The sequence below is a fragment of the Peromyscus eremicus genome, chromosome 5 (assembly GCF_949786415.1).
Source record: "Peromyscus eremicus chromosome 5, PerEre_H2_v1, whole genome shotgun sequence".
Lineage (NCBI taxonomy): Eukaryota > Metazoa > Chordata > Mammalia > Rodentia > Cricetidae > Peromyscus > Peromyscus eremicus.
Genome location: NC_081420.1, coordinates 41,722,584 through 41,736,045, shown reverse-complemented (window position 1 = coordinate 41,736,045; position 13,462 = coordinate 41,722,584). Strand labels below are relative to the sequence as shown.

Below are 13,462 nucleotides of genomic sequence, written 5' to 3'. Positions count from 1 at the left end.
AGACAATCTGTGAATCAGTCCTCTTCCCATTTGCTTCCTATGTCTGTGATAAACGCCATGACCAAAAGCATCTTGGAGAGGAAAGGGTTTATTTCAGCTTACAAGTTACAGTCCGTTGCTGAGGGAAGCCAGGGCAGGAACACAAGCAGGAACCATGGGGAAGTTCTTCTTACTGGCTTGCTTCCAAGCCCTTGATCAGCTGGTTTAAGCATCCCAGCCCCAACCATCTAGGGACAGCACTACCTTCATCAGTTAACAATCAAGAGAATGCCCCACAGACATGCCCACAGGCAGATCTGGTCAAAGCACTTACTCAGTTAAGGTTTCCTTTTCCTGGGTCTGTTCAGGTTGACAACCAAGATTAGCCATCACAAGTCCTTATAAAAATCACCCCCAAATCTTCTATCCCAGTCCAAAAATGCCAAGTGCAAAGTACAGAAGAGAGGCTGAGCCTAGCCAAGTGAGTGTGAACTCCAAGGCATGGCATCTGTCTGGGTGTTAGTCCTTCCTGAATCCAGACTCAGTTCGCTTGCATAGCTTCCTCCAAGTCTAGAGTCTGAGTTCCTCATTCTCATTTCACACAAATGAAGATGGACTGGCTCTTGGCAGACGTTAACTATTTGACTTTTTCTTTCTAGTTTTTGGTTGGTCTGCTTATTTAACAGTCGTTCCTTTATAAGTAAATTCGTAATGTTAAAAAAGGTGATGATAAGAGCTATGGAAGACACAGAGACAGTCTCACAGGGGCAGAACCATTTCTGTCCTTTGGAGTGTTTGAGTTTTTGATTCTTTTCTAGAAAAAAAAACAGAAATAAAAAAAAATCCTACTTTGCTTTTGGACCTGGATTTTATAATCCAAGTGGAATGTACAAAAATTGATTTAAATTGGCTATTTCCTAAGAAATACTGCTGATATACAGTTAAGAAGCACACCCCACGATGAAGTCATTCTTACCTTATTGAAGTGAGTCTTTCTAATGGAAGCTTTGGTGGACATGTTTTTCTTTCACAGGAGATGGCTAATATTTTGGCTCAGAAGCAGCTGCGCTACATCATTTTAACAGTGAGTACCTGTGTGCCAAAGCCACTGTGCTGGGGAGAGATGACCTGGTGTTTGTGGGTTGGGTTGCTCTGTGATTGTCACTGGAGTTTATCAGTAGGGCCAGGCCAGGAGGGGGAGGGTGTTTTAGAATTGGCAAACAGTGCTCTGCCAGCAGCTGCCTTGTGTCACTGGAGGGCAGAGTCGGCCTGCTGGGGGAAGTCAAGCAGAACATGCTCAGGGCATCGGGTTTGCTGCAGGCATCTCAGCTTAGCTTTGCAGGAAAAGGAAACCTGCAATTCCTTGGCTCAAAACCATCCACCCATATGAGCTCGTTCTGTTTTTGATGAGGAAGCTAGTTGGAAGTATGGAAGGTCCTTAAACTTCAGTGGAAAAGAAGCTCACAGAGTTAACCTTGCCCATGTTTAGAGACGAACCAAACAGAAAGGGTTTTTACTACGTCCTTACCAGTTATTGGAAGGAAGCAAGCTTAATGTTTACCAAACTACCAAGCAGCAACAACCCAATCTGATGTTATCATTCCGGAGTTCAACAAGCTTAAACACACACACACACACACACACACACACACACACACACGAGTTCAACAAGCTTAAACACACACACACACACAAACACACACACACACACACACACACACACACACACGAGTTCAACAAGCTTAAACACACACACACACACACACACACACACACGTGCGCGCGCGCACACACACACACACACGCATGCACACACTTGATGTTTTACCATTGTTCAGGTATAGAGAAGAAAACAGATCAAAAGGCCACTGTCACTATAAAGATAGCTTGTGACTTAAATTTCACCAAAAGAGTGGCATGTCCTGCAGGAAGGGATGTGCCATACCATAGGAGGCACATAAGAAGGAGGACCCAGGATACAAGAGAATGGCAGGAAAATGTGCGCCAGAGCCTGCACTGTGGTTTCCTAGGGAAGGGATGCTTCAAGGAACACGTTCAGGTTCAGCAATGGCTAGCTGGGTGACTTCAGTGGGCTGTGGAGTTTATGGGCTGGCTGTGTCTAGGCTGAGGGGACCTGGCTCTGGCTGTTCAAGACACTGGAGGGTAACTACAGCCCTCCTTGTTGTGAAAGTTGTCCTCCTGTGTTCTCTCTACAAATTATCTGGGCCTGGGGCTTGGGTGACAGTTCTTCAGGGTAAGGAAGGTCGTCCGTCTCAGAATCATGACAAGAGTCAGCTGTGTGGTTTGAATCCTGTCTTGACTAATGTTTAAAAATACAATCTGTCAACCGTGTCTCTAGCATGTCATCCGAGCACAGCGGGCCATCAACAACGAGATGGCACACCAGTTATATGTTCTCCAAGTGCTGACCTTTAACCTTCTGGAAGACAGGATGATGACCAAGATGGACCCCCAGGACCAGGTGGGTGGCTGCTCCACACTAGCGAAAACAGTGACGGGCGGAGAAACGGTCATCAAATATCCGTCCATGAGCTACCCTGAGATCAGGAGTTTCATGTGATTTTATAATTGTTTTACTGTCATCTCAGGCCTTGGGTGTGTGGCTTTAAAGTCTAGTGACCCTAGGATCAGCGAGTCAAATGAATGGGTTATCCCATGAGGGCCTGTGCGAGCGCATATTCTTCCTTTATGGCTGAGAGCTTGAGGGAGAGCCCTGGGCTCTTGACCATAATCCATTAAGTGGAGTCAAGTTCCCAGACAACTGACGGGGCGTGGAAGGCCATGCGGGGCATCAATTCTACAAGTGGGGAACAGTTTCCAGTCTCCAATAACTAAGACCATGGACAGAAAAGGAAGACCTCTTCCTTTTCCCTGGTGAACCCTCATTTCTAGGCTGATGTTTTTGGTTGGCTGGCTGTTTTCTCTAACTCCCTGCTACCTCTCTCACTGTGTATAGAACATTCTGTCTCCATCCAGAAGGCTTTGAGGGAGCTTCCCTGTAAGAGGGTACAGTGAGAGGAAACAGCTGGGGACCCCCCTCCCCCACCCTCTCCCACCCCCTCTCGCTGTTCACATTTTCAACTCAAACAGTGCTGCAGCTTTGGAAAGGAAAACATTCATTATTGGCACGTGAGGGCCTGATCTATTGCAGATGTGGACGGAGCTGCACGTGTGGAGTGTGTGACTCTGCAGCACTTCATTCATGGTGAGAGGCCATGTGATGAAGAGTGATGGAGGGGCTTGGATAGGTCAATAACTGTGCCTCGTGTTTTTACCAGGCCAAGCATGGTAATCCCAGGGAGACAAGTCAGTTATATTGTTGCTAGGAGAAAGGGAGATCAGTGCATCTGAATATGGGGAGAGAGATCAGTGCATCTGAATATGGAGAGATGAGATCAGTGCATCTGAATATGGAGAGGGGGAGACCAGTGCATATTACTATGAAAACAACACTCTTTGTAAATAAACTCTTCCTCTGGTTTATTGAAAAAAGGCACATAGCATAATTGATCATTTTAACTAGTAACCACATCCACATTGTTGTAAATCTCCCTGCACTCATCTCGAGGCCTCTTTTTATGGTGCCAAACTACATTTCTGTGTCCATCCAGCCATACTTGCTCCTCCCATTGCCCCCTCTCATCTGGCTCCTTCTAAATCACTGCTCTGCCTTCTGTTCCTATTAATCGACTACTTTAGGAAGACCCGATAAGTAGAAAAAAGCGACTTGCCACTTTGTATCTAGCCTCTTCTACTCTAAACTTTTTATTATAGTTTTTCATTTTTTAGATTATAATATAATTAATTACATTATTTCCCCCTCCCGTTCCTCCCTCCAGCCCCTCCTATGTACCCACTTCCCTTGTTCTCCAATTCATGGCGTCTTTTTCTTTAGTTCTTGTATGTGTATGTGTGTGTGTGTGTATTTCTAAATACATAAATACAACCTTCTCCATCCATATAATGTTACTTGTTTGTGTGTGTGATTTCAGGGCTGACCATTTGGATTTAGATAACCAATTGGCATGCTCTTCCCTGGGGAAGACTATTTCCCCCACTCTTAGTATTCTTTAGTTACCTGTGGTTATTTGTCTGGGGTTGAGGCCTCATGAGCTCTCCCCTCCACATTAGTGTGTCTATTGGTGTGTTTGGGTGTTCTTTGGGTAGCCCTGTTGGTGATCCTTCCTGGTTATAGCTTCCCTGACATTTCTAGGAGACATAGTCTTCCAGCCTATTTGTAAGGTTCTTCTGTATGCTAATGCATTAGAAATTGGCTCCTATCTGAGGCTGTGCAACATCCCACTGTATACTCACCCCTGGAAGGACACATGGCATTGTTTCTGTCTTTGGGTTCTCCCTTTTGATTTATGGCGTGCTAGTTTCCATGAAGTCAGGCCTTGGTGGAATGAGCGGTCCCTTGTAGCTCAGATCCTGCTCGAGAACCTTGTGTGCCTCTTAATTTGTTTCAAACAGAACATTACTCACGGATTCTCCAAGTTAGCCTCCTCCAATCCCAGCCCTCCCACTGTATTTGGGGCTTTTATGTAGGACCGCCCTAGATAATATTTATCAGTCCTCTCAATGACTTGGCTGAAGGATAACTGCAGATTAATGCCAAGCCTGAGCAGCCCAGAGAGGAGTCTGCAGAGCCCTAACTTAGGACATGGCTTTTTCTCTCTTCTGCTTCGCCTGGATGCAGTGATTCATTTAGACTCTGGGGAAAGTGGGAGTCTTCTGTCACATCACACAGTGAAAGCAGCTTTCTCTTTTGCCTCTTTTTCCTTCCCTCTCTGACTCCTTCAGGCTCAAAGAGACATCATATTTGAACTTCGAAGAATTGCTTTTGATGCGGAGTCTGAACCTAATAACAGCAGTGGCAGCATGGAGAAGCGCAAGTCCATGTACACGCGGGATTACAAGAAACTTGGCTTCATTGTGAGTACTCTGCCTCCAGTAAGCTCTCTCCTCCCACTGACCTCAGCCACATCGAACGTGTGGTCCTCTTGTGCTTTACAGAATAGTTTCCACAGTTCCAGATGTTTAGCTGGTTTAAATAGGATCACACGAAAAGCTCTTCTGGCTGCAGAGAAATGGAATAAGTTACACAAGTGTGAGTAATCCTTCGCTTGTTTATCCAGTTCTGATGAAGTGTAACCGAGAGGAGTTAGCCCGGAACACACTGAGCCTTCGTGAGCCTCCTGCATGAGATGCTGTGGTTCTCCCGAGTTGAATGAATGATGACAGTTCTAGGATGCATCTTATTATTGGGCTGGTGATTGGATTACTCACACATGTTGATTCCATCAAAGATTTCTATCTAAAGAAAGCTGGAAGTCTCCTGGAAACTGAGTCATGATGAGATTTATATATAGTTTTTTTTTTTTCCGAAGTGTTATTTTGCTACAAATGTTAATGGATTGTTTTCACACACACACACACACACACACACACACACACACACACACATGTTACAATTCAGAACACAACGTGTCTTGAATCTAATCTACTCTTATGGTTGTGGCCTGCAATCTACTCTAACACAAATGTCACCAGTTTGGGAGTGGCCTTTAGCTAACTTGATTAATTCTGCAGTTGTAAAATTAGGTTTCCATTTTAACCTCCATCATTAATTCCACAAATAAGATTTTGGCTTTAGTGGTTAGAAATCACTAGGCAGTGGTTTTTATTTCAGAAAGTCTTTCCTGGAAAAATAATCTCAACTGGTTTTTGATTGTGCCAAATTGCTTTCAATAAATATCCAGTGGGTCAAAGTAACCATTTTTCAACCTTTTATAATGTCTCTTTAAAACAAACAAACTCCAAGCTACCGGTTGTATAGTATGAATCTTTCTAAATAAGAATATTTAATGGTAACATATTCAACTTTACAGCTTACTTAAAAATGTTTCTGGCCATGTTTATTCTACCATCTCATATCTTTAGTCCTGATGGTTCCTCTGATACTTTAGATGAAGTGAATTGGCGGGTGAGACTTCTCTGCGTCTTGGGATCTATGGATGTCACCTCCCTGACCTTTGTGTGGCCCTTTCCCAAGGACACAGCCCAGTTAAGGTGACAGCATCCACCTCCACTGCCTTCCAAGTTTCCTTCTGTGTGGGGAGAGCAAGGCATGTCTATTTTACTTGGAAGCAGTGTGGGATCATCTGGTCTTTCTTACCCACAAATCATCACAATTGCCACATGGAACTCATCCCGGCACCGATTTTTCTTGAATCATGTACCAATTATCAACTAAGCGCTCGTTCTGTGTACTGTTTATCTGGCAAGGTCTTGGTAGACCTAGAATGCAGCAAGGAGGCCAGAGGAGAGAAAAAAGCCTCGGATGCTGGGTTTCTCTGAGAGTGAAGTCAGGGTGCGTGGGTGTGGGTGTGGTGGGAGCATGAAGAGTCACCCTTGGTGTTTTCGGCCTGTGTATCTATATCATGAGCCAAGAGATGAGCGTTTTTCCTCAGTGTTGTTTTATCTGTCTTGGCATTATTGGTAAATCCACTTCCGTTTTCAGGTGTAGGTGGCTCTTGGTCTCTGTCTTGTGAGTGTTCTTTTTCCTAAGTATGTGATTGGCAAGGATGGAGCTTTTTCACCGAAAGTCATTCGATGTGATTCTGAGGACTCTCAACTTTATGCAGCACTTGCCCTGAAGACTCAAAAAGTTATTTTTTTTGGGAAAATACTTTCAACTAAAGAATAGCCCAGAGGGAATGCTGCTTCCCTTGACTGTTATCCCCATGATTCTTTAATTTTCATTTTAAAAACCTCCCTAGAAGTATCTCCCCAGGCCCAGGCCATGGTCTTGCATCAGAGGGTTGAGAAATTGGAAAGACTGTTGAGTAATGATCTATGCTGAAAATGAGCCAAGAATCTTGACAAGCTGATGCTTCACTGTGGAACACCCGGCCTGGCAGAATCAAGCCTGTGTGCTGATTCACAGGCTCGTTCTGCCACCTAGCGGCCACTCTGTAGAAGCGCTGCAGGCTGGTTGACAACTTTCCCCACCTACTATGGTCTCAGCAGACCTGTGTTGAATTCTTTCTGTGCTTCCAAAAGAAAGACCATCCTGTCGGTCAAAACTCTGAACTTGAACGAACAGTCTTTCTTTGATCTTTGGATGATATTTGTATCTCTTTGAATAAAAGTTGTATATATAAGAGAAATTTAGTTTCTTCTTTTGTTTCTCCCAAATAGCTAGCCCAGGAAGGAGGAAGTTGACAGATTCTTAAGAGTCCACACAGGGCAGATTTGAGCTTCTGTTTTCCTGCTTCTGAGCTGTGGGCTCTGATGCCTGCCTTTTAACATGTATATAATGAGCTCCCTCGGCTGCGAACCGGTCAGCAGCTTTTTGTTTCAAGGTTACTGAAGGCTCCTACAAGAGTGAGTCGACAGGGAGCTAAGCTGAGCCGACAGGGAGCTTAGCTGTGTCAGAGACCGTCTTCGTTTTGGGAAGCACATCTCTTGGAAACCACAGGCACAGGCAGTGTTTGGAGTTTTCCCAGTGTATTAATCAGGGTTCACAACAGAACCAACAGACTCTGTGTGTGTGTGTGTGTGTGTGTGTGTGTGTGTGTGTGTGCGCGCGCACGCGCGCATTAAGTCAGCTTTAAAATAGTCACTACAGCAAATCATACCGGAGAAGCTGAGAACCTGGTAGTTTACTTGTTTCTTGAGGCTGGTGCCTCAGCACTCAGACTAGTCATATTGCAGTTGCCTCTCACGGAGGGGAGATTGCCAGTAACAGATGCCCAGTCTATACTATGAGGTGCCCCAGTAGTCCCAGCCTGGCACCAGAAGACTGACGATTCCCTGGAAAGCCCTCTGGTCCCTAGCCCATCATGAAAGCTCTTGAAAGCACTGGTTCTGCTACCAACCAAGGTGGCAGCAGAGAAGTACCTGGGCAAGTCAGCTCAACCGCAGGGGGACTTTTTTTTAAAGAATGACAGTCTGATGGACGAGGTAGATAGATTTCACACTCCTTAGCCCAGCATCCCAAAAGAACAGGGCTTCCTAATAAGACAGTTCTAGAATATACCTCTATTTTAAGACAGGGTCTCGCTATATAGTCCCAAATTTCAGAATCTCGATGTAAAGTTACTGTGTGGCTTGTAACAACGGAGAAAAACAGATCCCTTTGCAATGGAGCTGCTTGATCTTGTAAGATGGTGATGAGTCCTAGTGTCAACGGGCCAGGTCCCCGTGGGAGAAGCCGCTGCCAGGGGAGCTGGGTGCTGACATCCTTACTGAAAGGGAGGAATCAAGAGGCCGTCTGTAGAAGACCCTGCAGGGCACGAACAGCACCTCGCTGCCTGTAAGGACTGTAGGGGGCAGTTCCAATGCCTGGTGACAATTGTAGCCCTGGCCAGGGCTTGTCAGAGTTTCTTCCTGACTTGACTTTGACTGTGTGGATTTGCGAGCTGAGAATTTGCTGTGATCAGTCCTTGAGGCAAGCATTAGCAGCTGCCGCAAGCCTTTCTTTCTACTTCCTTCTCAGTCAGGGCAGATAATTGATTAAACTTTTTTTTGTGTGCCTCCCCATCTCCCCATTTCATTACCTCAACTAAGAATAAACTAAACTTTAAAAAAAAATCTGGCTTTCAACCATGGTAATTTGCTTTACTGTGAGAAATTTTAGACATTTCCTTTAACTTTTTCATAGTCATCCTTAAAAAAAAAAAAAAAAAAAAGAAGGCAGAAAGTATCATCAGTGGTCTGGGAGATGGCTCAGAGGTTAAGAGCACTGGCTGCTCTTCCAGAGGTCCTGAGTTCAATTCCTAGTACCTACATGGTGACTCACAACCATTTATAATAGGACCTGATGCCCTCTTCTGGCCTGCAGGCATACATCAGAGCACTCATATATATTCCAAAAAAGAAAAGATAATCAGTGATATGCAGTATATTTCCTCAGTTAATATTCATGTTCAGATATTCAGGAGACTGTCTTCTTGAGTGACAGCAGGTAATTATGCGCTTACACAGACATGATTATAGATAATTACACGTGCACTGCTTACTGCCATCTCGACACATCTTCCTGAGAGGGGAGGGCAGGGAATGAAGTGAACTGGCTTTATTTGTACCGCCCTCCCTTTGCTTCCCGGTCCCCACACTGCAGAAGGCCGCAGCATTGTTTTTAAAATGCTATTAGATGTAACTGTTAGGAGACCGCCACATTGAGATTAAACGTGGCGTTTGGATTCAGGTTGCTCATTTCTTACTCTCCCTTTTAGACTGAGTGCTAATGCAAATCAGTTTCCCTTTCTCTCTCTCTGTTAAGCCTTCAAATAAGACATTTGAAGCTCAGTGGTAGATCATTTGATCAGCATATTTAAAGGCCTTGGGCTCAGTTTCCCTGAGCTGCTAATTAGAAAATACATAAATAAAAATAAGGAAGGTATAATAACCGTCTCTATCAATAAATTGTCAGATACCCCCATGGAAACTATCTGTGAATCTAGATGGTTTTATTATGAAGTTATGAAAGTGACTGCTGCTGTTATTGAAATGGCACCCAGTGACTCACGACACTGTGACATGCAGTGATGGGAAAATGTGAAAACTGTCCTGGGCTTAGGGAGGGAGTGCTCTGTGCACTTGGTAAATGGCTGATCTTTTGTATGTCCATTGTTTACATTATATAGAAAAGAAAAGAGTAGAGATGACTTTGGAAGTGAGGGAAAGATTATCAAGATTTTTAAATTCAAAAATGCTTGGAAATACAGTGAATCCTCATTACTCATGGTTTCCATACTTGAAAATTCTCCTATTTGTCCAAATTTACTTGTAATGTCAACATGAATATTCCAGGTGCTTTTTAATGTCATGTCTTATACATACTGGCCCCCAGCTGCTGAAGTCACGTTTGGATGAAACGCGACTGACACTGAGCAGACTCGTGTGTCAGCCCTCCCGCTGCAAACAGACTTGCTATAACCTATTTCAGCCCACATTCTGTCCTTCCCGTTGTCAACATTGTCTTTTAAAATGGCGCAGCACTGGATTCTTGGCTGGGGTTCCTAGGTAGAAGGAGGCTTTGATGTGCTGTATGGAGAAAATGCAGAGTGTGTGTTTTAGGCATGGATCACAATGCAGTTGACTATGTGCTGGATGAAACAAATGAGCCATCAGTATTAAACAAGATGTCTTTAAATGCAAGCGCACTTACCCAGGCTATAAAGTACTATATAGTTACTGACAACCAACATCCTGGGTCCAGAGGCTCACATGCGCTAGTCCTGTGCTGCCCCGAGGAACCATGGAGTTGTGAGTTTCGAGCTCGAAGCACTTTGTGAAGCGTACCTGAGAAGGTGAGATTGTTCAGTGGGTAAAGGTGCTCGTTGCCAAGCCTGAAGACCTGGGTAGGAGCCCTGGGACCCACAAGGAGAGGAGTGACTCAGGCAGGTTGTCCTCAGACCTCCATGTGTGGGCTGTGCGTACACGCATGCATGCACACACATATAATGAATGGATTTTTTTAATTGAAAAAAAGTCGTAAGTGCTTCTAATAAGGAGAATCAGATGTACTTGGCGGTCCTTGTGTAGCCACAGAGGTGTGTCCTAGAGGGTCCTGTCTGCAGAAAGTGGAGAGGAACAAGCCCCTTCCTGGTGGTAGGGTTTCTGCATACACTTCATGATGGAGGAACAGTACACGAATGGGGTGTGGGAAGTACACCATACGGTGGATTGATTCAGGTATTTTGAAGCAGAAAATGCCTTGGAAAATGCTTCGCTGCTAACCTAATATCCTGGCCATGCAACTGGATGGATTTTCTCTAAAACTGTTGTAGGTCGAGTGCTTAACCTGTAGCAGCCTGTCTGCTGTTCTAGCATGGTGCTCACCAGGGTGTGATCAGGTCTGCTCACCGCCAGTGTGACTCAGTCTCCTTGAACACAAGGACAGCACTAGTAAGCGTGGCTAACACATTTGCGGGTCAGAGAAATTAAGCTGTGACACCAGCCTCACTTTTATGGTGTTCGTCTCCCATTTGCATGAAGGAGTTTATGGAAAGCACAGTGTGGAATGAGCTTTGTTGAAAGTGGAACCACTTTCCTGCTGGAGCAATGTGGCAATAGGGTGGCATTATTAGTCTGTCCTCTGGCTTGTATCTTAGTTACATATGTGCCCATAAACAAATGGACAGTAAAATGTTTCAGGCTCATCATGCTTCTTAAAATTCCATACATTTTAGTTCTATAGAATTCTGGAGGTCCCTGGGTACTCCCCAAGGAGATCCTGGCTAATATTTGTAAGGATACATGTTCTGCCTAGTTCTTCCTACCCAGAGAACCCATGGGGGATGCAGACAAAGGGATTTTCAGAAACGTAGTATGTGGTTCCTATGTTTCTTTTATTTCCGTTTATTCTCTTTTCTTGTTTTAGACAGAGTCTCACTATGTAGCCTTGGCTGGCTTGAAACTTGCTGTGTAGATCAGGGTAACCTTGAACTCATGGAGAGCCGCTCATCTCTGCCTCTGGAGCGCTGGGATTGAAGGCCTGCAACACCATGCCTAGCTTTGTGTATGGTTCTGGTGAACTCACAAGTGGATACTGTGTGGGCCTGGTTCTTGGGGAACAGGTCTTACACCATGCCCAGCTTTGTGTACGGTTCTGGTGAACTCAGAGGCAGATCCTGTGTGGGTCTGGGTCTTGGGAAACAGGTCTTGGCTCTCTCAACCTCCTGATGCTTCACCCTGGTCGTGCACCCACCCTCTTTCCCATCTGGCATGCTGCACACCCCAGTTCTAATCATTTCTGGGTCCAATCTTGTTTCAAGTTGAGGCAACATGGACTTAAACCAAGAGCATGAATTTGAGTAGCTAGAGAAGGGGGAGTCTGGCAAAGTTTAGGAGAGGCGGAAACATGATCAAAACTATTATATCAAAACAAAACAAATCACCACCGCCACCACTACCAAAACCCCCCAGCTAGTTTAGTCACTAGTAAAGCCAGAGCAGAAACAGCCACCAGGTGGTGCAAAACCACAGCCTTTACTTCCAGCCACCCTGCCAGCACTGGCTGATACACGCTGGTGCATTGTTTGAGAGCTTGCAGAGTTAGCAGGTGGAGGACCAAGTCAGGGGCCTCGGAGTCACCAGGCTTGCACTGATGCCCTGGAAGGGACTAGGAGCCTTCTCAGATGTCTCACTGTGAAATGGAGCTGGCCTGCTGCTCCTGGGAGATGAGTTTTATCAGTGTCCTCATTTCTGGAGTCTCATTTTCAGTCACTTCTGTTCTGCTGCTATCAAAGTTTCTCAGTGTGGCATAGCACATCTAGTTTTATTTTGTTTTCCTGCCTTACCTTGGAAATGCTGCAGAATGTACTTGAAACGGAGAATCCAAATCAATATTGACTCAACAACACCAATAATATATTTTGAGGTATTAAAACACCAAGCCATCGAGAGGTCAGGGGTGGTAGATAGAGTCAAAGTGAACCAGCGTGCTGGGAAGCTGAGCAGTGGTCTGGGAAGCTTGGTCTGACACTGACAGCATCTCTTGTCTAAGCAATACCTTTTGATAATCATATTTCAACGTTTTCCTTTAAGCTATATGGGCCAGGGCTCATTCTGTGGTCTTTCTTGGTTGGCTTTGGTCAGATCACAAAGAATGTGGTTTACCCTGGCTTCATGTCCAGTTTCGTGTGCAGAGACCACAGTTGTCCAAAAGCTGTAGTTGATAAAGCAGCAGAAGAAAGTGATTGCTGAAGGCTGTCATCCAGAACCCAGCTGTCCAACCTCGCTTCTCAGGATGGAACCACACAAGTTCAGTTCATCACTGTCACGACTCTGCCCAGAGCACCGCACACTGATGCTTGAGGTCTAGCAGGGTGGTTCCACTGCAGGGTAGCGTTAGCTATATCCCGGGGTACAGAGAGACCCCTGGAAACCACTCCCTTGCAGATCTGTTCTTCTCTGATCTCACTGTCTTGTCCAGTGAACAAGAATGGCCCAGACTGTCACTGTCTGCGGCCGAGCATCAGTCCCGTGTCTCCTCTTGTTGTAGACATGTGCTGCCACCACCATTTCTGTCCACTTGGGGGTTTTATGGATGCGATGTGTTACTCCCTTCTCTTGACTCAGCAGGGGGCTAGAATAGAAGTGACAATGTGGAATAATCCCATTTCAGGGCCATCAGCAACCTGCAATTGTTACTGTATGGAGGGAGAACATGTGGATAATTGTACTATAAAACGTTTTGATTTTTTTTTTAAAGGAAGCATTTTGAAGGAAACTAGTAAAAACAATGAACTGTGATTCATGATCATGACAGTATCTGATTTCATTCTTCCTGTAGTTTTTAATTTATATTATTAATTTTAGCTCTAAACAAGTTTCTCAGGGGTGGTTATTGGAAGTGGGAAGAGGAAACAGGTTTATTCTGCTGTTGGTTTCCCAGCTTCCTTCTATTTTGGACCTGCTGCTGCTGGCCTAAGAAGGGGTGATTTTCACC

General features: G+C 45.0%; 1 protein-coding gene across 2 annotated transcripts in view; it reads left to right on the top strand.

Moving 5' to 3' along the window:
- Elmo1 (engulfment and cell motility 1) overlaps positions 1 to 13,462 on the top strand; it is a 532,595-nt gene that overhangs the window by 201,904 nt on the left and 317,229 nt on the right. For both annotated transcript variants that reach the window (XM_059263360.1, XM_059263361.1), the window contains exons 11-13: positions 1,013 to 1,063; positions 2,339 to 2,461; positions 4,804 to 4,935. In XM_059263360.1, coding sequence (XP_059119343.1) covers positions 1,013 to 1,063; positions 2,339 to 2,461; positions 4,804 to 4,935 — 306 coding nt within the window. The remainder of the gene's footprint in view (positions 1 to 1,012; positions 1,064 to 2,338; positions 2,462 to 4,803; positions 4,936 to 13,462) is intronic.